Raw genomic sequence first — 27,207 nt, 5'->3', positions numbered from 1 at the left:
ATTCAATCCTGAAGGAAATCAACTCTGAATATTCATTGAATAACTGATGATGAAGTTAAAGCTCCAATACTTTGGCCACCTGATGTGAAGAGCCAACTCACTGGAAAGACCCTGATGCAGGGGCAAGAGGGGAAGGGGGAGACTGAAATTGTTCGGCAGGAAGGATGAGGATGAAATTGTTAGGTAGAAGTTAGGCATGAGCAGCGGAAGGTGGCCCAGCCAAAAAGGATCCCCAGCCAAAAAGGATCCCGGTTGATTTCTAAACCCCATCCCAGAAGTGCCTAGAGGAGCTCACAGATATGATACAAAATAACCAGAGACTTTTCCAACTCCTGATGGACCCTAGACACAGGATGGGGTGGATACAAACCAACCACAGTGGCTTCCTCAAAATAACCTTAGGCAGCTAGGAGCCTATTAAGGGTTCATAAATATTCTACACATAGATACATGTGATTACAACAGACTTAATTATGGGAAGAGATGCACAACAGAGCCTGTTGTCATGCAACTGTCAATTGGTCTTGAGTGTATGCCCATTTGCACCCCATTTCTTGATTGGTGGTGGGTTCAGGCCCTATTCTGCCCACTGCACAACCAAAGGGAGGAGATGGGAAGTAAAAAAAGAGGGAAACCAAAAGGGATCATTACGGTAACTCCACTGGGGTAGGCCTGCTCCCGTGTCTTGAGAGTGTCTATTTAATAAAAGATCTGTCTGCTTGAGCTGTAACTGAGCTGTAACTTTTCTGTTGTTTTAAACACTTTAGTCCATCATTCCAAACTTTTCTTGGCGATGAGACAAGAACTGAGAGAGAAAAATAAACCAACCTGACAGGATGCTTGGGTAGCATCACTGAATCATGCTGCAATCCATGGGGTCGCAGAGAGTTGGACATGACTTAGTGACTGAAAAACGACAACTTAAAACCACCCCTGTTTTGCTATTTGGAGAGATACGGCTTTGGGAAAGATCCTCGGTGTTCTCCTTATTTGCTGCAAGAATAAATTGTTCCTTCGTCCAATCTTGGGCTTGGTTGTGTCTGTAGGCTCGACACCCACCAAGAAGGGACCCCAGTTTTTGGAAAACATTTACAGACATGGCAAAGTCTAGGAGCATAAATTACTACTTTGGCTTTGGACGTGTTACGTTTGGGGTACCTATTAGGCATTCTAGGGTCTTAAGGACCATTCAGTCTTAATTACTCATTCAACAAACATTCAGTTCAGTTGCTCAGTCGTGTCTGACTCTTTGAGATCCCATGGACTGCAGCATGCCAGGCTTCCCTGTCCATCACCAACTCCCAGAGCTCACTCAAACTCATGTCCATTGAGTCGGTGATGCCATCCAACCATCTCATCCTCTGTCGTCCCCTTTTCCTCCTGCCTTCAATCTTTCCCAGCATCAGGGTCTTTTCCAGTGAGTCAGTTCTTCACATCAGATAGCCAACATATAGGAGCTTCAGCATCAGTCCTTCCAATGAACACCCAGGACTGATCTTTAGGATGGACTGGTTGAATCTCCTTGCAGCCCAAGGAACTCTCAAGGGTCTTCTCCAGCACCACAGTTCAAAAGCATCAATTCATCCGCGCTCAGCTTTCTTTAGGTCCAACTCTCACATCCATACATGACTACTGGAAAAAACATAGCTTTTTAGACGAACCTTTGTTGGCAAAGTAATGTCTCTGAAACAAAGTGTTAGTCATTCAGTAATGCCCAACTCTTTGCCATCCCATGGACTACAGCCCACCAGGCTCCTCTGTCCATGGAATTCCCCAGGCAAGAATACTGGAGTGGGTTGCCATTTCCTTCTCCAGGGGATCTTCCCGACCCAGGGACTGAACCCAGGTCGCCTGCACTGCAGGCAGATTCTCTACCGACTGAGCTTTGTTGGCAAAGTAACGTCTCTGCTTTTTAACGAACAACATTAAGTATCCCTAGCGCCAGGCTCTATAGTAGGACCCAGTTCTATGAGAACGTGTCACCAGGACTTGGTTTGAAGGGAAGATACATCGACTTAGATGAGACTTGAACAACGGAGGGAAATCACAGCAGGAGTAATAATACAGGCGGCGCGAACAGCTGAGGAGGAGGCGGGCCTCCGGGACACGCGACTGGGCCGCCTTGAGGTAGGCGGGTACCGGGACCCCCGGCGCGGAGGCCGCGGGGAAGGCAGTGGATGGACTCGGGGCCTTGAGGACCCAGGAGAGTTTGTGGCTTCAGCCTGAGAATTAAACACAGTCACCGAGAAGGGTGGTGAGGCGATAGGAGGGCCCAGGGCCCCCCGCCGCCCCGGCCTGGGTAGGCCTTTTGAAAACACCTTTGTGGCTGCGATGTGTCAAAGACCGACGTGGTGCCTGTGTGAGGGCCTTTCCTCACCTCCAGGTTCTGTTTCAAGACCCTCAGGTAGCGGGAAGCCGCCACTTCAGGCAGCTCACCCATTCACACGGCTTTGGTTGTCAAAAAGTTTATGTTTTTTTCCCCCAGACAGAAGGTAAACCGGGGTCGCACGGGCGTCTCACCTCATTGACGACTTCGTCTTCTTCATCCTCTTCTTCGTCACTGTCGTCTTCGTCCTGCTCCTCCACTTCATCCTCCTCTTCCTCATCGCCCAGAGCCGGGGGCACGCGGCTCACAGCACGCCGCTTCGGCCGGGACGCCATGTTACCGGCGCCTCTGCGCCTGCGCAATCCCCGCGCGCCCGCCCTTCCGGATCCACCCATTCAAGCCGAGGTGGGGCGGGTAGGAGGGCACGAAGACCCTCGGCGCGGAGCCGGCGTGACCCACAGCCGTGAAATCCGAAAGTCAAGTCCAACTTGGGGGGGTCCTATCTTGGCCTTTTCTTCCTCCTTCCATTGAGCGGCTCGTCTTTCCAAGGCTCTCCTCACCACCGGCCCCCCCACTTTGTGCAGTGGTTTGATCCATCTCAATAGGTCGCCTGGGTGTCAGTGCGCATGCGCGAGCTTCGGCGCCGGCCCCTGGATCCCCCACCGCGGGTACAGGTGACCAGTAACTCTGGGCGGGGGCTTGGACTGTCGTCGTGGCAACGCTGGCCACGTGGTAAGGGGGCCGCCCTCGGGTCTGCGCTGAGCGTAGCAGCCGGGCAGCCTGCAGGCGGAAACCTTGAGAGTCCGCCCCGGCGTGGGCTCTTGCCCAGCGCCTCGCCAGCCCCGCCAGGTAGGTGTCGCTTGTGCACGGTACCGGCGAAGACACAAGACTTCCGCGGACGCACGGGGACCCGCCGTAAGCACCCCTTAGGTCGCTGCTGGCCTGGGTGGGCGCTGGGCCGTGGTGCGCGGTCCCCGAAGGGAAAGAAGGTCGCGGGACCAGAGCAGATGCCCCAATCCGGCAGGCGTTGCCCAGCACAGTCGGTGGCACAGCCTTGTCCGTAATCAGTGAATGCGATCCTGATACCTGCCCTTAGCCCACTGTCCTTAAGCGCATTTCTTGATCTGAAGGTTTCTTTAAAATCACGCATCAACCTCATCGGCTTTAGGGCAAGTTGTTGGTTCAGTCGCTAAGTTGCGTCCAACTCGGGGACCCCCATGGACTGCAGCAAGCCAGGCTTGCAATGCAGGAGACTTAGGTTGGATCCCTGGGTAGGGAACGTCCCCCTGGAGAAGGAAAGGAGTACCCATTACAGTATTCTTGCCTGGAGAATTCTATGGACAGAGGATCCTGGCCCATGGGGTCTCAAAAAGTCAGACACGACTGAGGGACTGACACTTTCACTTAGGGCTTTCCTGGGGGCTCAGACAGTAAAGGATCTCCCTTCTACGCACTAGACCTGGATTTGATCCCTGGGGTCGGCAAGATCCCCTGGAGTAGGAAATAACAATCCACTGCAGTATTTTTGCCTGAAAAATCCCATGAATAGAGGAGCCTAGCAGGCTATAATCCATTGGGTCTAAAAAAGCCGGACATGACTGAGCGATTAACACTTTCAGGGCCTGTGGGGTTATCTAAAGGACAGACCTGAGCCCATTTTGAGAAAACACAGTGGAGAGGACTGTGGTAAACTAGACAGTGTGTACCCAGCAGCTCTGCAAGTTGTGGCCAAGTGGAAAAGTCGGCCAGTGTTCTCAGTTCTCACTTTGCAAGAGAACGTGGAGAGTGCTGGACTTTTACCAGAAAACGTGATTTGTAAAACTTGTGCCAAATAAGTCATCTACCAGGCGGATTTATCCCGCAGACTGCCAGTCTGCAGCCTGTTAATGTTATTTGGGGGGAAAAAGTCACTAGAGAAGACATCAGCTTTCTGAGAGCGAGGTCTGTAGTTTTCCTTTTTCTTTCTGTAAAATGAGCAGAGTAGGTGGGAAGTGCGATTGCAAAAAAGGAATGAGCTGTCCCTGACTCTGTTGCCCCCTTCGCCTCTGGCCCTTGATCTTTCCCGGCAACAGGGTCTTTTCCAGTGAGTTGGCTCTTCGCATCAGGTGGCCAAAGTAATAGAGCTTCAGCTTAAGCATCAGTCCTTCCAGTGAATATTGAGGGTTGATTTCATTTAGGATTTACTGGTTTGGTCTTGTAGTCCAAGAACTCTCAAGACTCTTCTCCACCACAGTTTGATCACAGGAATTCTATTTTTAATGTCTTGAGGAACATACTGTTTTGTACTTTGCAAATTTTCCTCAATAAGCATGTAGTACTTTAATAAGTTCAGTTCAGTTCAGTTCAGTTGCTCAGTCATGTCCGACTCTTTGCAACCCCATGAGTCGCAGCATGCCAGGCCTCCCTGTCCATCACCAACTCCCAGAGTTCACTCAAACTCATATCCATCGAGTCGATGATGCCATCCAGCCATCTCATCCTCTGTCATCCCCTTTTCCTCCTGCCCCCAATCCCTCCCAGCATCAGAGTCTTTTCCAATGAGTCAACTCTTCACATGAGGTGGCCAAAGTACTGGAGTTTCAGCTTTAGCATCATTCCTTCCAAAGAACACCCAGGACTGATCTCCTTCAGAATGGACTGGTTGGATCTCCTTGCAGTCCAAGGGACTCTCAGGAGTCTTCTCCAACACCACAGTTCAAAAGCATCAATTCTTCGGCGCTCAGCTTTCTTCACAGTCCAACTCTAGCATCCATACGTGACCACAGGAAAAACCATAGCCTTGACTAGATGGACCTTTGTTGGCAAAGTAATGTCTCTGCTTTTCAATATGCTATCTAGGTTGGACATAACTTTTCTTCCAAGGAATAAGCGTCTTTTAATTTCATGGCTGCAATCACCATCTGCAGTGATTTGGGAGCCCAAAAAAATAAAGTCTGACAGTGTTTCCACTGTTTCCCCATCTATTTCACATGAAGTGATGGGACCAAATGCCATGATCTTCATTTTCTGAATGCTGAGTTTTAAGCCAACTCTTTCACTCTCTTCTTTCACTCTCATCAAGAGCCTTTTTAGTTCCTCTTCACTTTCTGCCATAAGGGTGGTGTCATCTGCATATCTGAGGTTATTGCTATTTCTCTCGGCAATCTTGATTGCAGCTTGTGCTTCTTCCAGTCCAGCGTTTCTCATGGTGTACTCTGTATATAAGTTAAATAAGCAGGGTGACAATATATAGCCTTGACGTACTCCTTTTCCTGTTTGGAACCAGTCTGTTGTTCCATGTCCAGTTCTAACTGTTGCTTCCTGACCTGCATATAGGTTTCTCGAGAGGCAGGTCAGGTGGTCTGGTGTTCCCATCTGAGAGGGGAAAAGCCTTTCTTTGTGCCTTGGGATTAGTCCCCAGTGTTGAGCTCATGGTCAGAGTGTGAGTTGGAGCAGTGAATGTGAATAAATGGACTACCCATGGTTTTTGTCCTTCAAGAAAGTCCAGTACTGACCCTGGGGAACTTCACTCAGTCAGGGACTAGATTGCCAACCCACTGGCTCACCTTCAGCTCAACTCAGAATTTATCTTTTTTTTTTTTTTTTTTACTGGAATATAATTGCTTTACAATATTGTGTTTCTGCTGTACAACAGCATGAGTCAGCTATATGCATACATATATCCCCTCCCTTCTGAGCCTCCCTCGAACCCCCTCCCCCACCACCCCCCCACCCCTCTGGGTCATCACAGGGCTTACAGCAGCCTCTCACTAGCTGCGTGTTTTACACATGGTAATGTATGTATGTGAATCGCAGTCTCCCGGTTCATCCCACCCTCCCTTCCCCCCGAGTCCACGTCTGTTTCCTACATCTGTGTCTCTCTTCCCGCCCTGGAAATAGGTTCATCGTACCATTTCTCTGGATTCCACATACATGCGTTAATATTTGATATTTGTTTTCCTCTTTCTGACTTATTAATGCTCCACTCTGTATAATGGAGTCTGGAGTTTATCCTAAAGGAGCAGAGAGCTGGTAGCATATGCTTGGGAGACCGGGCCTGGGCTCCAGACCTGAGTTACATTTTATTATTACCTCTGCCAACTCCTGTGCTGTGCAGCCTGAGCACATTACTCAAACCTTCAGAGCTTTAGTTTCCTCTTCTGTAAAAAAGGAATAATCTCCCTTCCTTGCTGGTTTAAATGAGGATTGAGATCTTGCCTGTAAGATGCTTAGCCCCATAAATTACACATGTAAGTGCCAGATAAAAGGGCAGCTGCTTTTCTTGCTAATACTCAAAGCAGCAGAACATGGGTTAAAAGTATGGATTTGAGACGTGGCTCTCTTACCAGCAAAGAGGCCTTAATCAAGTCAATTCCCTGTCTCTTTAAGGAAAAGTGGCCATTCCCCATGCTCCAAAAATTGCTGAGTAAACCTAAAGCGTTGTTTTCCCACAATGTGAACAAATATTTGCTGAGCGTCTACTATGGGGAAGAAAGTGCCCCAGGGAAGCCATTGGTTCAGAGGCCCAGACCTATTTCACAGATTCAAGAACAGAGACCAAGAGAACAGCGAAGACCAGAACCCAGGCTTCAGCCCCTCTGGCACAAGATTCTCCCACACCACCAGGCCTCTTGCCAAAGTCCGAAGTGACTCACATACAAACCTTCTTGCATAAAAGCCTGAGAAGACCCCATTCTCCCCTTCCTGTTCCAGGCTTCCTCCTGTTGCTGCAATGCAGGTAACAGGTGTCAACTGAAAAAAAAAATGTTTGTTTTAAACTTTATTTATTGATGGCTGCTCTGGATCTTCATTGCTGCGCACAGGCTTCCTCTAGCTGTGGTGCACAGGCTTCTCGTTGATCCTTAACCACTGGCCCAGCAGGGACATCCCACCCCCTCCCTTGTTGAGACAGGGTCTGTGGACCTTTCTTTGAGCCTTGGATTCAGCCCTGGGCTGGATTTGCCCAGTAGTTCAGTGACTGGTACCTGTCAGCTGTGAGAGGGTAGATGTGGAGGAGAATCGATTCTCTGCACAGTCTCAGCTTTAAACCTTCATTTACTAAGAAGAGTAGCAGAGTGTTGGCATGACTGAGTGCACGTGTCTGTTGATCTGTCTCTCGGTGAACTTGGTGATAGGGGTTCTGGGGTGGCCGAGAAGCTTCAACGGTGGCTCCTCTTAGTTCTGCCTTAGAGATGCTTAGAGCAATGGCAGAGAAGGGCCAAGGGCAGTATTTTATTTTTATTTTTCAAGTCCTGCAGCCCATCTCATGGAATTTCTAAGCAGTCATTATCCAGAAGGCGTCGGTTTTATTACCCGAGAGAACCACAGAGTAGAACCCAGAAGAAATATTTTCCTTATTTGCAGTGAATAGATTTGGTTTGCTCTCACATGTTTTTATTATCCAACTAAGGCTTCCCAGGCGGCCCAGTGATACAGAATCCATATGCTAATGCAGGAGACTCAGGTTCAATCCCTGGGCCAGGAAGATCCCCTGAAGAAGGAAATGAGGAGCCTGGCGGGCTACCGTCCGTGGGGTCACAGAAGAGTCAAGCATGATTTAGTGACTACATAACAACAGCTGGGTAGCTGTCATTCATTATCTCCTTTGAGTCACTCCGTGCCTTGGGAGGGCAGAGGGTATTCCCATTTAACAGGGGCGAAAACAAGATCACGTCGTGGCCAGTCAGGCTGGGACCAGAACCTGACTCCCTTGGCCCTTAGCCCTGTGCTTGTTCGGTGACCCTGCACTCCCCTCCTTATGTTGCCCCAGAGAGAAAAGGGAAGAGAAGGAGCAAGCAGGACAGTACATCCATCAACAAGACATCTCCATTGCTGCTAAGTCCAGACTCCCTAACAGGGCCAGGCGAGGCCATCTCCCCACTCTCCCCTGCACACTCCAGCCGCCCCAGGCCTCTCCCCACCCCTCAGGCTTGAACCTGTGCAGCCTCCAGTCTGAACATGATCCTCCAGGAACATCGGGTCCTCCAGGAAGCATTCTGGGCTCTGCATGGGTGAGGATGTGGGTCCCACTGCTCTAACAGAGAACCGATAACATTGGCTGGAACAGAAGAGAACATTTCTTTCCTCTGATGTAAACACTCTGGCTGACTGGTGGCTCTGCCATGCAAAGAGGTCCTGCTCCTTGCATCGCCCCCAGGCAGGACCCTGCAGCTCTTACTGGCCAACGCCATCCATCCTCCACCCCGCAGGGAGGCAGGAAGGGAAGGGCAGGAACGGCACTTCCTGTCCAGGTGGGACCAGAAGTGTATGCATCACTTCAACTTCCATCCTCTGGACCAGCACCTCCTCACCTGACCATATCCATCTGCACGTATTTGTCCCGGGCATCCGTGTGCCCAACGTTATGAAGGGCTCCTGTCTGCCAGGGAGGAATGGATATCTGGGGATCCGGTAGATCCCCCTTTCTCAGTGAACCAGAGTCTCCCTGGTCCTTGCACTTGAATCACGCCTGCCTTCTCCCCTGGGGAAGCCCCAGGCCCCTTTCTGTTGTTCAGTCACTAATCATGTGCGACTCTGCAGCACCCCAGGCTTCCCTGTGCTTCACTCTCCCGGAGTTTGCTCACACTCACATCCATCGAGTCAGTGATGCCATCCAACCATCTCATCTTCTGTCACTCACTTCTCCTGCCACCTAGCGGCATACATCCCTGAACCCCCAGATTGGGAGGTGTGTCAGCCAGGGTTCAACAGAGAGAACAGTAGGGGATATAATCAGGAGACTAGGTGCAAGGAATTGCCTTACACAGCTGTGGGGGCTGGCGAGGAAAGGCTGGAATCCACGGTGCAAGCCGACGGGAAGGGCAGGCTCGGGCACTACCTGCAGCTGCGGCCACAGCGGAATTACCTTCTTCCTCGAGGAAACCTCAGTTCTGCCCTTTAGGCCTTCCTAGTGACTGAAGCAGGCCCTCCCTGGTGACCTAGGATCACCTCTTTTACTAAAAGCCAACGAATGGTGCGTGGATCACCTCTCTAGAGTACCTGCCCAGCAACACCTAGGTTAGCATTTCTGAATAAATGGGGAAAACGAGCCCGGCCAAGTTGGCACCTAAGAGTGAGCATCCTGGAAAGGGGGAATTCTGGTTTCTGTGTTAGACGCGTGGTGAGTAATTTCAGGAAATGATACACACGATGCTGCTGCCTCTCTCCCCAAGTCCCCCCGCTCTCCAGCTAAGTGCTGGAAAGCAGCAGTAATTGAACTTGGCTTCATAATTATTAGTTCACCCAGGATTGGGTGCTTAGATACAAAGCAATTCATTTGGAGCCAGAGTTTCCTAAGATGTCCCATAGATGTTATAAGTTTCCAGAAATATGTTCAGTGATTATTTATTAGTAATGGCTCCCAGCGTTAACACACTTCTGCTCCAAACAATATACTCTCTTTGACTGTTATCAACCACTGTATATTAATTAAGTAATTGCTAGTCTAATGCTACTTGCGGGATGTAATCTGCGTTTCCAGCAGAGTTTGTTCTGCAGGTCTTCGGTGGCTTTTGTTTTGAGACCTTTGGGTGGTTATAATGTGCTTTTTCCTCCTTTGATACAAGAGGAATTTAATGTTTATTGTAAAAATAAAATTGGATGATACAGAAAGAGATAGAGGAGAAAATAATCACCCTAGCCTAGCAGCAAAGAATATTCTTTCATGTCTATGTGTATATAAAATCTGTAAGATCACACATGTTACGTAATTCTGTATCCTGCCTTTTTAAACTTAACACTATTTTGTGAGTAAATAACCCGTGTAGTAAGTTGTTTATGAGTATTTTAGTGATTTTTTTTGTAGACTTGTACCATGATTTATTTAGCCATTCTCTCCTTGTTGGACATTTACATTGTTTCTAAGTATTTGCAATTATAAAGCATAATGCTAATGCTAATGCTAAGTCGCTTCAGTCGTGTCCAACTCTGTGCGACCCCGTAGACGGCAGCCCACCAGGCTCCCCCATCCCTGGGATTCTCCAGGCAAGAACACTGGAGTGGGTTGCCATTTCCTTCTCCAATGCATGAAAGTGAAAAGTGAAAGTGAAGTCGCTCAGTCGTGTCCGACTCTTAGCGACCCCATGGATTGCAGCCTACCAGGCTCCTCTGTCCATGGGATTTTCCAAGCAAGAGTACTGGAGTGGGGTGCCATTGCCTTCAGGATACAAACTTGCAGCTAAGTTTTGAGGATCTAATGAAGAGCGTGGTGGTTATAATCAACAATATTGTATTATCAACTTCAAAGCTACCAAGAGACTAGATCTTAATTGCTCTTACCACAGAAGAGAAATGATAGTTTTATGAAGTGAAGAGATGTTAGCCAGTGTTACAGAGGTAATTGTGTCACAATGTATAAATGTATTAAATCACACTGTACACCTTAAACTTGCCCTATGTTCTGTGTCAATTAAAAAAAAAAAATACCAGGATGAACACCTTTATGTTAATCTTTGCACATATTTATGAGTATCATCTTAGAATTTATTCTAAAACTGAAACTATAGGAAGAAAGGGTATAAAGTATGTACGCCTTTTGATATATATCAACAGGCTTTTTTCCAGGTTTCTCAAAAATTTTTGAAAGATTATCTCATGGTACTTGACCATATTGTAAAACATATGAGAAGAATCAATATAATCATTTCCTAAAGAGCTTATAAGCAACTGAGTAGATTTATCAAGAAATGGAAGTAATTATTCCTTTCCTTAGAAGATACTCATTTCTCTTATTTATTATTGATTCAACCCAGAATTTGCATCACTTCTCTTCTGTGAGTCTCTCAAGTGATATCAAGTGCCAGCCTGCTGTCCGAGGGCCTTATCAGTGACAGGGTCTTCAGAAGGAACAAGCCCATAAATGCCAAGTCACTGTGGGGGAGGGAGAGGCCAGCCAAGCTGCCGCTGATTACCTGCGCCCCACGCCCGCCCAGCCCACTGACCCTGCTCAGGAAGAGCCTTGGAAATCGAGTTAACATCCCCTTTCCCTGCCCCGTAGCACCCTGTAAGGACTGCCAGGCCATAATGAAGGTTCTTTTGCTGAAAGACCCCAAGGAGGACGACTGTGGCCAGGACCCCTACGTCAGGGTAAGTGCTTGGCACACCCAGTCCCAGAACGCCTGGCCCTGCCTTGTGTTGAAGTCAATCAAGGGTGGGGCGATCTGCTAACAGTTGAGGAGTGGGCACAGTGTAAATTGTGAAACAGGCCCCTTTTCCTTATTTTCCAAAAAAACCCCTGCCAGCTCAAAGCTGTATCCTTTTATTTGCAGGAGCTGGGATTATATGGGCTCGAAGCCACTTTGATCCCTGTTTTATCGTTTGAGTTTCTGTCTCTCCCCAGTCTGTCGGAGAAGGTAAGGTTCGCCAGCCTCTGAGCACCGTCGTTTTCCAATGAGACACCTTTGGTTTCCCTGGCATCCTTCCCAGCCCGAGTGGGAAGGACCCGTTGATGAGCACTCGTCTCACCATCTGGCGACGTGAACTCACCTGCCCCAGGTCTCAGCTGCTGTTGGATCCTCAGCCCGAGCCTCTCAGAGGCGGCCGCGGCGAGGCCCCACCTGCCTGCTCTCAGCGGTGCAGACCCTTCCCCTTCCTCCTCTCCTGCAGGCCACACCCCCCGACCTCAGCAAAGAGCCCAACAGCTGTTGTTTCTTCCCAGGCCAGGGACCTTGGCCAGGTCCCCCAGAAGATAGGAGGGAGGGTTGGGGCTGCTGCCCCCGGGGTTGGGGTAATACATTACAGCTGGGGACGGCCCCAGGGAAGCCCTGTTGGAACAGTTCCAGCTAAAGATTTGGTGCCCAGCAGTCTCCACCACTGTGCACCTGCCACCAGATAACCTCCCCAGGGGCTCTGTTCTGGACACGTGGGCCAAGAGCTGGGGGCTTCACGGGATGGGTGTGCCCACCCCTGTCCACTGGGCTCCCCCCTTCCCCACCCCGCCCCCATGCTCTGCATATTGGAGTCTGCCTGTCACTCACGGAGCACCTGTCTGCTTTCTCCCTTCCGTTTGAGCTGAATGTTGAATTATTCTTTCAACAGTTGGCATCTGCCCTGACTATGTGCTGTGAGGACTATCTAAGGGACCCCCATAAGCAGCTTTAACGGAAGCAGAGCTCATCATCTGAGCTCGTTGCTAGGACCCCGATGGTCAGAAAAATGCTACAAGCAGGAGCCTGTCCATCACCCCCAGCTAGTCTGTTTCCTGAGGGGGTGTCTGAGCTCTGAAGCTCTGGTGGTGCGGTGAGTGAGTGCTCTGGCCTGGGCACCGTGGAGACACGTGCTCAGATCGCAGCTCCGGCCCTCACCTGGGCTGCTTCCTCATCCTCGACAAGCCTCTGTGTCTTAATCCGATCAAATCTTTGCACCCATCACAGGGTGCCTTCACATGTTCGGTGCAGGAATGTGTGTAAGACAGCCCACCACCTTGCTCAGAATACATGGTCAGTAGATTTTGTCCCCATTTTTATCTTCAAAAACCGGGGCTTCAGCATGGATATCGCTCCTTGAATATTCAGTTTATTATGGATGCAGGTCCAGTCTGCGGTCCTGCCTACACCCCAGCCACGCCCAGGCTGAGTCACATCCCCTCTGCTCCCTTATGCCTGCCACCCCGCATCACACCGACCCGTCCCTCCCCAAGACCGTGAGCTGTTTGGGGGAAATGCTGTGAATTTACCTTGTGACCTTAAAGACCTGGAGTAGTTCCAGGCACATAGTGGGCTCTCCTGTCTTGAGTGGATGGAAGGATGGATGGATGGATGGATTTAGTTTGCCTACTACTTTTGTGAAGATGTTGAATCTTGGGCAGCGTTGAACTTGGCCATCATATAAAATCCTCTGCCGTTGTTTGGTGTGCAGCTGTCTCATCCCGAAGGTTACGGGGGACTCATTTTCACCAGCCCCAGAGCAGTGGAAGCCGTGGAGCGGTGTTTGCAGAAAGACACTAAAGCTGAAGGTGAGGGCGGGGTCTGCTGTGAATCCCTCTGGATGTCACTCTGGTTTATCCCGTCGGTGATGCTCAGTCTAGAAAGAGGTGCACCTCACGTTTGAAACAGCGCAGTGACTTTTGGTTCAAAAAGTATTTAGGTACCGAGTTCCTTTGTGCCTGTGTTACCTGTGGAGGGAAGATGAGATGAGATTCCCTCTTCTAGGCTGTTTCTTAGTGTCCTACCCAGAATAGCGTCACCCGGGAGCCTTCTGATGGGAGCGAGCACTTCGAGGTGCCGAGTCCCCAGGAAGCCGGACCATGCTGCCTCCTAAACGCCCAGACGGGTGTCAGATCTTAGGAAGGAAAAACTAGTGTTTCCTTATCTCCTAAAAGGGTGTTGAATGCCAAGTGGCCTTACGACACTTTTTTTTCCAGTATTTCTTTAACCCATATTTTAAAATGTTTACTTTTGTCATAAAATGATAATGTCCTCTATAAAATTGTGTTTGTTCCTAACCCGAAATGTATCATCTCTACTTTGACCTAATGGATAAATGAGCCTTCCTATCTCAGAAGACAGTTTGTTGACTGCTTTGGTTGATGTCCCAGATAAAATCAGTTGTATCAGACGGCGGAGGACGGGGTGGATAGATAGCATTACCAACTCAGTGGACGTGAGTTTGAGCAAATTGCAAGAGTGAAGGACAGAGGAGCCTGGCACGCTGCAGTCCAGGGGGTCGCAAAGAGTAGGACAGTGAGTAAACAGCAGTTGCTTTATTAGAGATTTAAATCGCCTCTTTTTCACGAGCAGTAACTTTTTTCTCTAAAAGTCTAGATTTGGGGGGAATTCCCGGGTGGTCCAGTGGTTAGGGCTCAGTGCTTTCACTGCTGTGGCCATGGGTTCAATCCCTGGTCTGGGAGCCAAAATCCCACAAGTCTCATGGCGTGGCCAAGGGAAAAAGGGTAGATTTTTATATTTTAATATCACCAAGCAAATTAATTCTTCATTATGTTTGTTTACGAGTATTCATTAAAATGCTTCTAGTGCCAGCTGTGGAAATTACTTAATATTTCAGGCAAGGCATACTGACACATTTGGCCAAAGTGATTTTCAAAAACTTGTCTGCAGACTATGAATAGAATATAAAAATGGATTTTAGTTTGAGATGCTGTTTCTTTATATCTGGTCATTAAAAGTTTGCCTTGCTCACAAGTTTTTTAGGATGAATAAACAGCCACAGGCAGCAGTCCAAACGGCCACCGTGGTATTTGCAGCTCACATCGAATTTCATGTTTTACAGTCTGGAAAAAGTCTCTGAAAGAAAAATGGAATGCTAAGTCGGTGTATGTGGTGGGAAATGCTACTGCTTCTCTAGGTAAGCAGTCAAGGCCCAAATAAAACACCAGAGTATGACTGTGATATTGTGATTATAATAAAAAATGTATATTTGGTCTTTATCCCTATTCCTGGCCCAGGCCTCCTAAAACCCTTGGAATTTCCTAAGTGATAAGAAAAAAAAAGGTGTCTTTTGTTATTCATAACAGACCTCTTTCAACTCCATCTGAGCTGACTTCACTGAGGTGACTTTTGGGAAGCCCTTAGACTGGGGGCTAGTTGCCATGGGAACCAGTCCCGTGATTCCAGTGGGAACTTTCAGATCCTGCCCTCCCTGCCCCCCACCTCCAGGGAGAAGGATGGTGGGGTGCCCAGAGGTTGAATTAATGACCAGTGACCAATGATTTAGTCGATTGTGCCCATGCAATGGAGCCGCCATAAAAATCCAAAGAGCAGTTTCACAGAGGAGCTGGGAGGCCCAGGCCCCCCGAACCATCCCTGCCCGATGCAGCTCCTCCATCTGGCTGTTCATTGACACCCTTTGAAATACCTTCGTAAGAAGCCAGCAACAGTAAATTACAGCTTTTCCCTGAGTTCTGTGAGCTGTTCTAGCAAGTGACCCAACTCAAGGAGTGGGCCAGGAGACCCTCTGACTCAGAGCCGGTCTGTCAGAAGCACGAGCGATGACCTAGGTCTGAAGCGGGGGCAGTGTGATCCGGGGGGCTGAGCCCCGCATCCTTGGGATCTGACGCTGCCTCCTTGGAGAGAGCGTCAGACGTGAGTTAGGTTGTCAGACACCCAGCGGAGAGCCGGAGAACTGCTGGGTGTGGAAAACCCACCCCCAGGGCAGCCAGCGAGCAGAGGTGTGAGTGTGGTGGAGAGCAGAGAAGAGAGGGGAACAGGAGATGTCCTTCCCCACTGACCTGACTTAGTTCATGGAGCCCCGTGGTTCAGTTTAAAACAGATTCTTTTCCTTACTCAGTTTATAACAAGTAATTAGTCAACCACATAATGATCCCGATAAGGCTGTGGTAAAATAAATACATTCAGATATGGCTAAATGGCATTGAAAATCGGTTCCCATGTTTTGAGAAATACTTGGTCCCCATGTATTCAAAGGCTTTGCCAAATTATTTGTACCTTTTGGCCCACTAATCCCTTCTCTGGTAATCTATCCAACGGTAGTAATCCCAAATAGGAGAAATGTTTTTATCATTCAGTCGCTCAGTCGTGCCCAACTCTTTGCGACCCCATGGACTGCAGCACGCCAGGCTTCCCTGTCCATCACCAACTCCTGGAGCTTACTCAAACTCATGTCCATCGAGTCGGTGATGCCATCCATGCCATCCAACCATCCCATCCTCTCTTGTCCCCTTCTCCTCCCGCCTTCGATCTTTCCCGGCATCAGGGCCTTTTCAGATGACTCAGTTTTTCGCATCAGGTGGCCAAAGTATTGGAGCTTCAGCTTCAGCATCAGTCCTTCCAGTGAATATTCAGGACTGATCTCCTTTAGGATGGACTGGTTGGATCTCCTTGCTGTCCTAGGGACTCTCAAGAGTCTTTGTGGGGGGGGTTGGGATACACAACTATATCGTAGTGCTGCTTATAATGTAAAAAAGTGAAAAACCCCAAATGTCCACGAACAGGGAAGAGTTCAATTTAAATGATGACAGACCTGTGTGGTGGCGATGTCGTTTCCTCTTTTATATATACATCTTTATTTTGGAGGGAACTTATAGGAAAGGTACAAATACAAGGCAAAGAACTTAATTTTTCCTGAACCTTTTGAGAGTAAGTTGCTCATTTGACCCCGCATCACCTAAAGCCACAGGTCTGGGGGCCGCGGGGGCGGGGGGGCCGCGGGCTGGGACCCAGCTCCCTCTCAGGTACACGATGCCTCCTCCCACCTCCCACATCAGCTTCCAAGGGGAGACACTCCATGTCTTTGTAAAGCACCTGCCTTCGTCTTTGCAGCTTTAAAAAAATGACCCTGGAACAAAAGGACTTAAATAACCATGTAAACAAATAGATGTTGTTGTTTTCCAGTGAATAGAATTGGCCTGCATACAGAAGGAGAAACCTGTGGAAACGCAGAAAAGCTTGCAGAATACATTTGCTCCAGTAAGTAGAGTAGGGCCCGGTGAAGCCCGGTGCTGCTGTTGGGGGGCCTCCCAGCCAGCACCTCGGGGGAGGGCTGTCTCCTCGGTGCTGTCTTGGTAACGACACGGCTGGTCTGAGTGTGTGCGCCCCTCTGCGTTCACAGCGCCTTGCATCTGCTGCTGTCTTATATCAGGTGCCTTGTATCTGCTTCCGTCTGTGCTGGTCTGAGGTTCAGCCCACTGCCCTCCACCTGCTCCACCCAAGGAGACAACTCGAACTTGACACAGAGTGAAAGGGTTGGAGACAAACCAGGAACAGGATTTTCTGGGAGTCGTAAGGGGCGGGTGGAGGCAGCAGGAGCTCCTGGGCACTGTCTGTCTGTCTGTCTGTCTGCCAGCTCTCCCGCCTGTCCTTCCTTGTGGGAACCTCTTCCTTCTCTGAATTCCCTCCCCCGCAAAGCCCACTCCTCCGTGAAAAAGCACCCCCTGCTCCCTCATAAGCTCATCATTGGGCAGCACATGGGCTGAGACTTAGAATGGCACAGGTTCTAGGGAGATTTGTATTTCAGTAGGGATTAGGCTTTGCACTGGTTATGAAATTCTTAGCTTCTGACATGAGAGTTCTGTTTGGAGCAGAACTCTCGAAGAGAAAGAACAGAGGCTCAGTGTGTCTGTAGGGGAGCCCCCACTCAAGTTGTGTGTCCCAGACCCCCCGCCGTGCCTGCTCCAGCTGCACACAGATGCTCACATAAGCGTGTGTCCTTGTCATGTTGACCCCTCCCTAACGGATGCATGACATCAGACACCCACGTGAAGGATGGTGTCTCACCTTCTGTTACTGAGGGGATCAGGGCTGTGCCCCTCGAGGTCAGGGGCTGTGGGCCTGTCCTTTGAGGACCAGATGCAGGAGGCTGTGCGGGCCCGTCCTCTGCCCATCGTAACATGAGAGCGGCCGTAGACCACGTGCTGGGCTCTGACCCGGGGCCGTGGTGTACAGGCCCTCTCTAGAACTTCCCTGGGCTCTGACCCGAGGCTGCGGTGTACAAGCCTCTCTAGAACTTCCCTGGGCTCTGACCCGGGGCCGCGGTGTACAGGTCCGCTCTAGAGCTTCCCTGGGCTCTGACCCGGGGCCACGGTGTACAGGCCTCTCTAGAACTTCCCTGGGCCAGTTGGTTGCTGATGCCCAAGGTGTTGCTGTGAGTTTGTCCAGGAGAGGGTTTTGTCTTCTGTGTCCCTGGTGTTGGCATCGGGTGGGCAGGGAGGGCAACACCGTAACCGGGGACTTGGACGGCTTCCGGGGCCATTTTGTGTGGGCATAGTGTGTTGGAACATTTGTTCTCCAGGTGGTGCTGGCCTGTCTCGATCTTTCTGAAGTCTTAGGGGGCCCTGCTGTCAGGAGCCAGTGCCGTTGGTGAAGGACTCGGGCTTGTGTGTTTCTGTTGACCCCGGGAGGCACTCCTGCAAGAGTCCTGGGTCATCCCCTTCCCGTGGGCCAGGCCTCCTGGCGCTCAGGCTGCAGACAGTGGATTTTGCAGGTTCCCATTCACTCTCCTTTCCCCACTCTTCTTTTATGAATGATCTTATTTGATGTTTCCTGCGTCACTGTCACGCTGGTGTTGAGAGCTGGGCATTACCGGGTGGTCAGCGTGGCCCTGGCGCCTCTGCACCACCGTCCACTATGGTCCTCTGTGGGAGCCACATGTGCCTGTTTAAATTAATCAAAGTGAAAAAACGAAAAACGTGTTTCCCCGTCACACGGAGCACAGGCCACAGCTCAGCCACCCCTCTCGGCTCAGGGCACCGCAGGGACGGCCCGGGTGCCCCAGGGTCGCCCAGCGTGCTGTTTGGCAGGCTTGTCGAAGCTCCGGGGGGCTCAGGACCATCCAGGGTCCCAGAGCTCTGAGGGGACAAGCGGGAGGACGGACTCCCCACGGCTCGACCACCGTTCGCCTGTGGGTCCTAACAAACCTTCAGTTCCCAAGTAGAATCATACCTAAATGAGAACTCATCCTGACTGATAAGGACTTGCCCCTGGTTTCGCCTAGATGTTAACGATTTTCTCGGAAGTCCACTCTGAAGCTTGATCTTAAAAGGCAAGAAGGCATTCCCAGTGCTTGGAGTAGAAAGGCCAGTTCGTAGTCACTGCTTGTTTGTTTGACTGAAACACTTGTTTACTCTGTGACAGGCACTGTTAGAGCGCTTAAAGCCATCACCTCGGTGAGTCTGGTAGTTTCTTGTTCTGATGGACAGGTCTTCCCTCCCAGGGTGACCCTGCTGGCGGAAAAGAAAGGATGAGTGAAGTGGTCAGAGGTAGAAGATGACTCTTAACAGCGTCTTCTGAGAGAAAGAGAAGGAGGGGAGGGCGTCAGAGGCAGGCATTGTGCGGGTTATTTATTGATGTTTAATCTCCCTGGATTATAGTTGATTGGTTACTCAGGTTATTTGAACTGTCCCCCTGGACTTGCAGCTGAGCTGACCAACAGTTTGTTCCTGCCAACCTGTCCACTTCTTGGGCTCTCCTTCTTGCGCCCACCCCCACCCAGCCTCATCATCCTGATTATCCACCGTTAAGTGCCCTCTGCTAACAGGCCTGAGAGGGCACAGACCTGGAGGCCGTTAGAGTTTCACAGACATGCGTCTCCTCCAGCGAAATGACATTTACACACTCCCTCTCATCACCCGCATCGCCTGCAGAGACTGAAGCCCCTGCCCCGGCCACATACCGCGCGCTCAAGGACTTTCCGCACAGCTGCCGTCTTCTGCCCAGCAGGCCAGGCCCCCTTCCTGTTAAAGGAGCGCAGAGCATCCGAGCCCCGAGGTTCACCATCCTGTGTGGGTTTAGACTCCTGCCAGGCCCTGGTCGCTCCCTGTCGTCCCGGGGAGACCTCACCGCTCACCTCTGCAGAACACTCAACCAGCTTTCACACTGGCCTGTTTAGCTGAGCTCATCCCAGAACGGAATTTTTTAAATTCATTCATTCATTGTTTTCCATAAGTGATCTTACGACAAAGAGGAAGAGTGGTGTGGTCGAGCAGTGCCCTGGTGGGAGATGCCGTCAGTTTCCATGGTGATGAGACGAGCCGTGGGCGTCATTCCCCTGGAGGCTGTCAGGCTGTTTGCCATCAAGCCTCCACTCTTGGGGAGGATTCTGACACCTGACGGCCCATTGGTTTTGTTGGGAGCTTCTGTCTCCATGGTGTCTCCACAATTCTGCAAATAGAGGCCTCCAGCTGATTCTCCCAGAGCGGAGATGTACGCAGGGGGAGGAGGCAGGGCCGTTCTGAGCAGGCTGGGCTCCCCCCAGCGTCCCTCAGCCCCTGAGGCACCTGGCCTGGCGGCTGCCATCCCCACCATAACAGAAGTGGCCCTGCAGCTGGTCTCTGCTGGGGCGGCTGCACATCCATCATCCACGCTCAGCTCCCATTTGCTGCCTGCCCGTGGAGCCCAGGTTCCAGCTACTTCCCTCCCAGCCGGTCCCCTCAGGAGGCAGAGATTGTTACTCTGGGGCCAGTACTGGGCCTGACCTCTGACCCAGCTCTGCATGCTCACCGCTGCCCGGGGCCACCAGGGTGGGAGGGGCTTCGGAAGGCGGGGGTACCACAGCCCCAGGCACGCGTGGATGTTAGTGTTCCACATGCTGCCCCCCACCCCACCATGACCCCGAGAGCTTCCTCCACTCGGTCCTGGAACCGACCTGACCCAGGGCGGGGCCTGGGGCTGCGCCTCCCACACCCCTGACACGTTACCCCTGGCCTGTCTACAACGCCCGCCTGTTTACTCGCAGGGGAGCCTTCGGCACTGCCTCTTCTGTTTCCCTGCGGAACCCTCAAGAGAGAGATCCTGCCAAAAATGCTCAAGGACAAAGGTGACTGAATGCACTGGCCCTCTGGGCCATGCCTGCCCCGGCCTGTCCGGGGTCCCGAGAGCCCGCCTGCGCAGTGACAAAGTGTCACCCCAGAGCCCTCGAGGGAGGGCACGGCTTGGCTGGACCACTGGGCCGGGAGGTGGGCGCCCCTCATGTTAGGTTCGGGGTGCAGGCACTTTCCTACTTCAGATCCGCTCCCCACCAACCCGCTCAGCTCAGCTGGGGGCTGGCGGGGGGCCCAGAGCCCTCACCAGGACCGCGGTGGCAGTAGGGTGGTCGGGACCCCCAGGTAGGCACACGGGGAAGCCAGTCTTCAGGGAGAGCCGATCTCATCAAGCACGGGGCGGCCTGCAGCTCAGCTGACCTAGACCTGCTCCCACTCCAACCCTGGGCTCCATCCCCGGGTGCCAGGGACCGAGCTGTCTGGGCCCCCGAAAGCTCATGGCCGCTGACGCCCCAGGCTTACAAACCCCCATGCGGTCTGCCTCCAGCCCGCAGGGTGGGAGTCCAAGCGGACAGCAGCCATGGCGGGAGTGGCCAGGGCCAGGCCTGTGGACAGTTCACATAGATGCGGGGACAAAAGGAATCCGTGGTCCCAAGAGGGGCTGAGGCTTCGGGACCCCGTCCTTCCCTGTCATCTCCGCCTCCTGCACCGTGTGACCGCTCCGCAGCATCGGGTGGGGTGCGGAGGGCCGGCCCAGCCCCCATCCCTCGGTGCCCAGCCGCTTGTTCCGGGAGACTTGTGTGGCCCTGGGGGGCCTCTACTAACGGTTCCCTGTGGTCCGTTCCCGGCACAGTAAAGTGTGTCTCCTGGTCTCCATTGTGTCCAGGGATCCCCTTGGAGAGTGTAACCGTCTACCAGACTATTCCACACCCAGGAATCCAGGGGAACCTCACCAGCTACTACACCCAGCAGGTGCGTGCCGCTTCCCGGGAGCTCGGGCCGGGGGCCCCCAGGTGGCACAGGCAGGGTTGAGGGGCACCAGCCTCCCGACGCTGGTTCTACTGTCCACTGCAGCTTGTGACTTGCGGTGGGGGGCGGGGAGTGTCCCATCTTTTGGTTCCATCTCTGTATCTGGGAAGTAGGAACAGACCCATCTGGTAAGGTTTTTCAAGGGTTAAAGGAGATAATTTACACAGAGCCCTCTGCGTAGCATTCAAGACTGAGAAAGCCCGGGGTCAGCAGTGGCCGTGACACAGTTCCTCGCTGTGGGGCAGCGGTGGGGCTGCAGGGCAGGGGCCGAGAGGGGCGAGGTGCACACCAGGCGGGCCCGCGGGGTGGGGCGTGGTCTGGGTCGAGCTGGGGAGGCAGCGGGAACCTTTGGAGGCTTCAGGCAGAACAGTGCTCGGCTCTTGTGGGGTTGATGGGAGCTTTCCACGTCTGCACCCAATAAGACGCCTCCCCTTCCTCCCCCAGGACAGGCTTCCTAATGCCTTGCTGGCCTGAGAGGCCCCGTTAGCACCAACCAGAGCAGAGAGGCCCAATGGGCCCATTTGTCTGCTCCATCTCCAGAAGGCACGGAGAGGGCCATGGAGCAGGCTCGCCGCTGTCTGACTTGATCAGTGCTCTTTGGCCACAGGAGCTGGAGGTGCTGTCCACTCGCCTGGGTGCTGGGTCCCCGGTGCCTGTGTCCTCTGGCTGGGCAGACGCAGACCCAAGGGCGGCAGAGTGCCCAGGAAACAGCACCCAGCCTCCCCCACCCCCTCTAAACAGTTCTCGACCTGGGCTCCATCTCTAGGGAGCCCAGGACCCAAACCAGTGGGAACCCTTCTGCTGCGAATGCCCCCAGGCTGTCCCGGAGTGATGTCCCAGGCTCCAGGAGTGATGGTGACCAGCTGGGGAGCATCTCTCAGTGAGGACCCTCCTGCTGCGAATGCCCCCAGTGTGCACCCTGGGCTCCAGGGGTGGTCACCGTCTGGGGAGCATCTCTCAGTGGGGACCCTCCTGCTGCGAATGCCCCCAGTGTGCACCCTGGGCTCCAGGGGTGGTCACCGTCTGGGGAGCATCTCTCAGTGGGGACCCTCCTGCTGCGAGTGCCCCCAGGCTGTCCCAGGGTGCACCCTGGGCTCTAGGGGTGGTCACCGTCTGGGGAGCATCTCTGGGTGCACCCTGGGCTCCAGGGGTGATGATCGGCTGGGGAGCCTCTTTCTCCTTGGTCCCTGGCAAGGGACTGACTCTGTTCTCCCCTCTCCAGGGTGTTCCCGCCAGTGTCACATTTTTTAGTCCCTCTGGCCTGACACACAGTCTCAAGCACATTCAAGAGTTATCTGGTGACAGCATTGGCCAAATTAAGGTAAGATATTCAGTGGGCGTTTGGTCTTTTTCTTTCAGATTCTTTTGTTTGTTTGTTTTAGCTTTTACTAATTATCCTAGAATTTCCGTGCGAAGTCAAAGCACTCCTGACCTCGCAGAGTCCCTGATGGCAGCTCTGGAGAAAAGGCAGGGCTGGACCGCCCTGCGGTCCAGGGGTCGGGCCTCTGCACTTCCACCGCGGGGAGTTCCAGCCCTGGTCCAGAAGTCCTCGTGCTGTGCAGCGCGGGCATCAGGACTCCCAGGCCCCTGCGCACAGCTCACAGTGCCGCTTCCTGGCTGGTGCTCTTGCACAAGTTACCTAACCTCTGAGCCTGTGCTGCGTGAGGACAATTATCCCTTTGTGGTCTTCGTAGACATGTGCATGGTCTTCCCTGATAGGTTCATTGAAAGAATTAAGTCAAGCCCTTAGCTCAAGGCCTGGCTCAGTTATGAGCATGCTTCCCCTTGTTTCCCATCTGTCTTGAAATTATGTATTCTAAATCCTTTCTCCTTTTCGTGGTTTTTAACTCAAAGGATTTCCATTTGTACTCTTTAGGAGTCGGCAAGTAATCACAGCCCTGTAATGGGAATGCTTTTAAAGGGCCTGAGGGGGACTGGGGAAGGGCTGCTGGTGTGACTGGGAGCCCCCAGCACAGGCCCCAGCACACCAGGGGGTTGGGACTGTCTCTGCCTTATAGACTGGTTCCCCACTCCCACCCCAGCCCCAGGCAGGTGCCCAGAGACGGAACACTGGCCTTAGCGCTGGGCTGTTGGGGGCCCGGCGGGGAGTGGGCTGCCCTGCTCCAGGGGCCCCGTCCGCAGCCTGGGTCCAGCCCCATGGGCTCCGTGGGTCCAGCCAGGCCCCTGGTGGTGAGTCTGACAGCAGAGCTCTCTAGACACTCCCCGCTCCTGTGACCAGCCCATGTCGGGGAGTAAAAGGCTCACGTGGAAACGTCATCTTGTGACCAGATTGCTTCTGCTGAAATTATGCTTTCTATTTGCCAGTTCCCGACTTCAGGGAGTTTCTTTCTTTCTTTTTTTATTTTTATTTTTTTTTAAGAAAAAAGCAGCTTTATTGAGATATAACTCACACACCATGAAATTCGCTTTTTATGACTTAAATATGTACCTTTTAAAGTGTACAGTTCAGGGGTTTAGTACATTCACAGAGTTGTGCCGCCATCACCCTCTCGTTCCGGAACATTTTAGTACCACGAAGGAGACCGCGTGCCGTGAGAGTCACGCCCCAGCCCCCAGCCCCCACTGGCCTTCTCCCCATCTCTGCGGATCTCCCTGCGCTCTGGACTTCTCATACAAACGGAGTCTCGCCGCATACAGCCTGTGGTGCCTGGCTCGTTTCACTTAGCCTGATCGCCTCAGGGCTCACCCACGTCGTCATGTATCGGTTCTTCATTCTTCTGCGTTACCACACAACAGTCTATCTGTGAACAAACCACCTTTTATTTATCCATTCATCAGCTGATGGACGTTTGGACTGTGTCCTCTTTTGAGCCATCATGAGTAATAGCTGAGCATTTAAATACAGGCTTTTGTGTGTGTGAACACGTGTTCTCATTTCTCTTGAGTGTATACCTAAGTAGAGTTGCTAGCTCATATGGTGACTTTATGTCTGACATTCTGAACAGTTGCCAAACTGTTCCAAAGTGGCTGTACCATTTTGCAGTCCCACCAGCAATATATGAGGATTCTAATTTCTCCATATTCTTGCCAACACTTTTTTTTTTTTTTTGTCTGTATGATTATAGTCATTCTAGTGGGTATGAAGTAGTTTCTTAGTGGTTTGGGTTAGGATTTCCCTAATGAGTAAAGACGCTGAGCATCTTTTCATGGGCAGGATGACCGTTTTGATACCTTTTTTAAAATTTTTTTATATTTATGTATCTTTACAATATTGGTTTGATTTCTGTCATGCATCAACATGAATTCACCTTATGTGTACACCTGTCCCTTCCCTCTTTAATCTCTCCCACCTCCCACCCCTTCCCACCCCTCTAGGTTATCACAGAGCACCAACTTGAGTTCCCTGAGTCTTACCATTTTGATATCTTCTTAAGAGAAACGTCTGTTCACATCCTTGCCACTTTTAAACTAGGTTATTTGTCTTTTTGCTATTGAGTTGTAAGAGTTTTTTTTTTTTTTTGGATGCAAGTACCTTATTAGATATATGATTTGCACAAACTTCTTCCCATTCCATGAGTTGTCTTTTTGCTGTGTTGATGGTGTTCTTTGAGGCACTGCTACTGCTAAGTCACTTCAGTCGTGTCCGACTGTGTGTGACCCCAGAGACGGCAGCCCACCAGGCTTCCCCGTCCCTGGGATTCTCCAGGCAAGAACACTGGAGTGGGTTGCCGTTTCCTTCTCCAATGCATGAAAGTGAAAAATGAAAGTGAAGTCGCTCAGTTATGTCTGACTCTAACGACCCCATGGACTGCAGCCTACCAGGCTCCTCCGTCCATGGGATTTTCCAGGCAAAAGTACTGGAGTGGGGTGCCACTGCCTTCTCCGTCTTTGAGGCACAGAAGTTTGTTTCAACCAGTGTTCTATTTTGTTGCTTGTGGTTTTCATCGTGTGTCTCAGAAACCATTGCCTCGTCCACGGTCATGAAGATTCACTGCTGTGTTTTCTGTTGCAGTTTTAACTCTGACATTGAGGTCTCTGATCCGTTTTGAGTTAATGTTTGTGCATGGTGTGAGGTAGGGGTCCAGCTTCAATTTTTTGCCTTAGGGAGGTCTCTGAAGGGGTAGCTGCTTTGTGGAAGGGGTGGGAGTGTGGGGTTCCAAGAGCCCCAGCTTCTGTGCGAGCAGCCTCCTTCCTTGCCCCCCACACACCCCTGGGGAGGAGCACCAGGCCACCGCTTCCTAAGACTGTGCGAAGGCGGTATCTCGTTCTCTCTCCTGCCAGCCTGCCTGGGGAGGGGCGGATGGGGGTGCCGGGGAGGGGCTGCCATCTTTAGGGGGCTCACCGTCACAGACCACTCCTGGGCAGGTCCCTGTCGGTGGTGTGAGCACAGAGTGGGGTGGGATGAGCACCTTCTCTCTGCCTGAAGCTGTCAATCTTCCCATTTCACCACCCCCACCCCCAGCCCCCGCCCCAAGCCAGCACTGAGAGGCAGGGTGATTGAGCCCCTTTTACAGATGAGAAAACTGAGGATCGGAAAGGCTAAGTGATTTGCAATGACAGCTGGCAGGGGCCAGAGTCACAGCAATACGTGGCCCAGGCCACTGAAGCTTCTAACCTAGGATAACGACGGTCCTGTGACCACCGACGGGCACCAGGTGTGGGTCTGTGCCAAGCCCAGGCCAAGTGGTCACACGTGCTGCTCATCTAACCCTTGGAGCAGCTGGATGAGCAAAGCTGTTAACCTTTCTGCTTCATGGAGGTGGGGACGGAGGCCCGCAGAGGGTAGGTCACCCTGAGGCCACTGTCCTGTGGAGCTGCCGTTTGAACCTGACCCCCTGGCTCCGGGCCCCGGTCTGGACTGCTCTGCCTCCATGGGGGGCCCGGCTGCCACCCCTGCCTCACAGAGAGCCCCTTTCCAGGCTTTGTTCTGTGCTCCCACCACGGAGGTCCTGACCGATTCCAGACGTCGTCCTAACAGGATGTCCTGACGGGCCCTGCACCCAGCCCCGCTGCTTCCCCTCCAACCCCCCACCGAGGCCTGCGGCTCCGCTGAGACCCCTCTATCTTCTTCTCCCTGCAGTTCGTGGCCATCGGCCCCACCACAGCCCAAGCCCTGGCCGCACAGGGCCTGCCCGTGAGCTGCACCGCAGAGAGCCCCACGCCACGTGCCCTGGCCGCCGGCATCAGGACGACACTCCAGCCCCACGCGTGCTGAGTGTGAGGCCCCGGCGCTCTCCCCTGGCTGGGTTGCTGCCTCCGTGTGGAGCCAGGCATTGACAGGGGCTCCCAGGAGGCTGCTGCCCTCATGCTTCTGCCTCCTGCCCGAGGAGAACACCCCCTGCCCCCCGCCCAGCACCCAGGACCGGACAGGCCATGGGGCCGGCATCAGGCCCACAGGCACCTGGCGCCCCCCCAGGGAGGCCAGCGCGGACCCTTGCCCGGCGCACACGGCTCCTCCGGCGGCAGGAAGGAAGCCAAATAAAGCTCGCTGGGCACTCGGGCTGACCGTGTGTCCCTGTCACTTGCTGTGTTTGGGGAAGAAGCAGATGCGCCCTCGTGCTGAGAACCGACAGACCTGGCGTGGAGATAAAGTTTGCTGCGTGTGAAGGAGTTTTATCCTCTTGTGAAAAAGAACCTCTGGGCTGCTCAGGTGAATAAAGTTTGCTGCGTGTGAAGGAGTTTTATCCTCTTGTGAAAAAGAACCTCTGGGCTGCCCAGGTGAATAAAGTTTGCTGCGTGTGAA

General features: G+C 52.3%; 2 protein-coding genes across 9 annotated transcripts in view; one reads left to right on the top strand and one right to left on the bottom strand.

Annotated features, from left to right (window-relative positions):
- The window catches only part of BCCIP (BRCA2 and CDKN1A interacting protein), a 16,685-nt gene extending 13,995 nt beyond the window's left edge, over positions 1-2,690 (bottom strand). Inside the window, exon 1 of the mRNA XM_086378425.1 lies at positions 2,521-2,690. Within this exon, the coding sequence (XP_086234551.1) occupies positions 2,521-2,661 (141 nt within the window). The 5' untranslated portion in view covers positions 2,662-2,690. The remainder of the gene's footprint in view (positions 1-2,520) is intronic.
- UROS (uroporphyrinogen III synthase) lies at positions 2,685-27,207 on the top strand. Of its 8 annotated transcripts, none has more exons than XR_015155541.1 (11): positions 2,937-3,175; positions 11,301-11,389; positions 11,572-11,655; positions 13,160-13,256; positions 13,839-13,983; positions 14,531-14,605; positions 16,612-16,686; positions 20,450-20,530; positions 21,361-21,446; positions 22,726-22,824; positions 26,545-27,207. XR_015155541.1 is itself a non-coding variant. In XM_086378419.1 (10 exons), exons 1-10 carry the CDS (start codon positions 2,953-2,955, stop codon positions 26,677-26,679), a joined length of 1,044 nt encoding a protein of 347 aa, XP_086234545.1. In that variant the 5' UTR covers positions 2,937-2,952; the 3' UTR covers positions 26,680-27,207. The 8 variants fall into 8 exon arrangements, 6 of the variants coding, with proteins under 6 accessions (XP_086234546.1, XP_086234545.1, XP_086234547.1 ...); XR_015155540.1 differs by having other exon boundaries at positions 2,937-3,241; XM_086378419.1 differs by lacking the exon at positions 13,839-13,983.

Source organism: Bos grunniens, chromosome 26, assembly GCF_055505025.1.
Source record: "Bos grunniens cultivar Pamir isolate PY7600 chromosome 26, Bosgru_T2T1.0, whole genome shotgun sequence".
Taxonomy (NCBI): domain Eukaryota; kingdom Metazoa; phylum Chordata; class Mammalia; order Artiodactyla; family Bovidae; genus Bos; species Bos grunniens.
This window is presented reverse-complemented; position numbering and strand designations above follow the sequence as displayed.

Bases quoted from the DNA above. Each gene is read 5' to 3' on its own strand.
- UROS (XM_086378418.1), top strand. From the start codon at position 2,953: ATGCGCGAGCTTCGGCGCCGGCCCCTGGATCCCCCACCGCGGGTACAG. The intron at 11,390-11,571 runs GTAAGTGCTTGG...TTTTATTTGCAG, and splicing joins GCCAGGACCCCTACGTCAGG to GAGCTGGGATTATATGGGCT. The intron at 22,825-26,544 runs GTAAGATATTCA...TTCTCCCTGCAG, and splicing joins ACAGCATTGGCCAAATTAAG to TTCGTGGCCATCGGCCCCAC.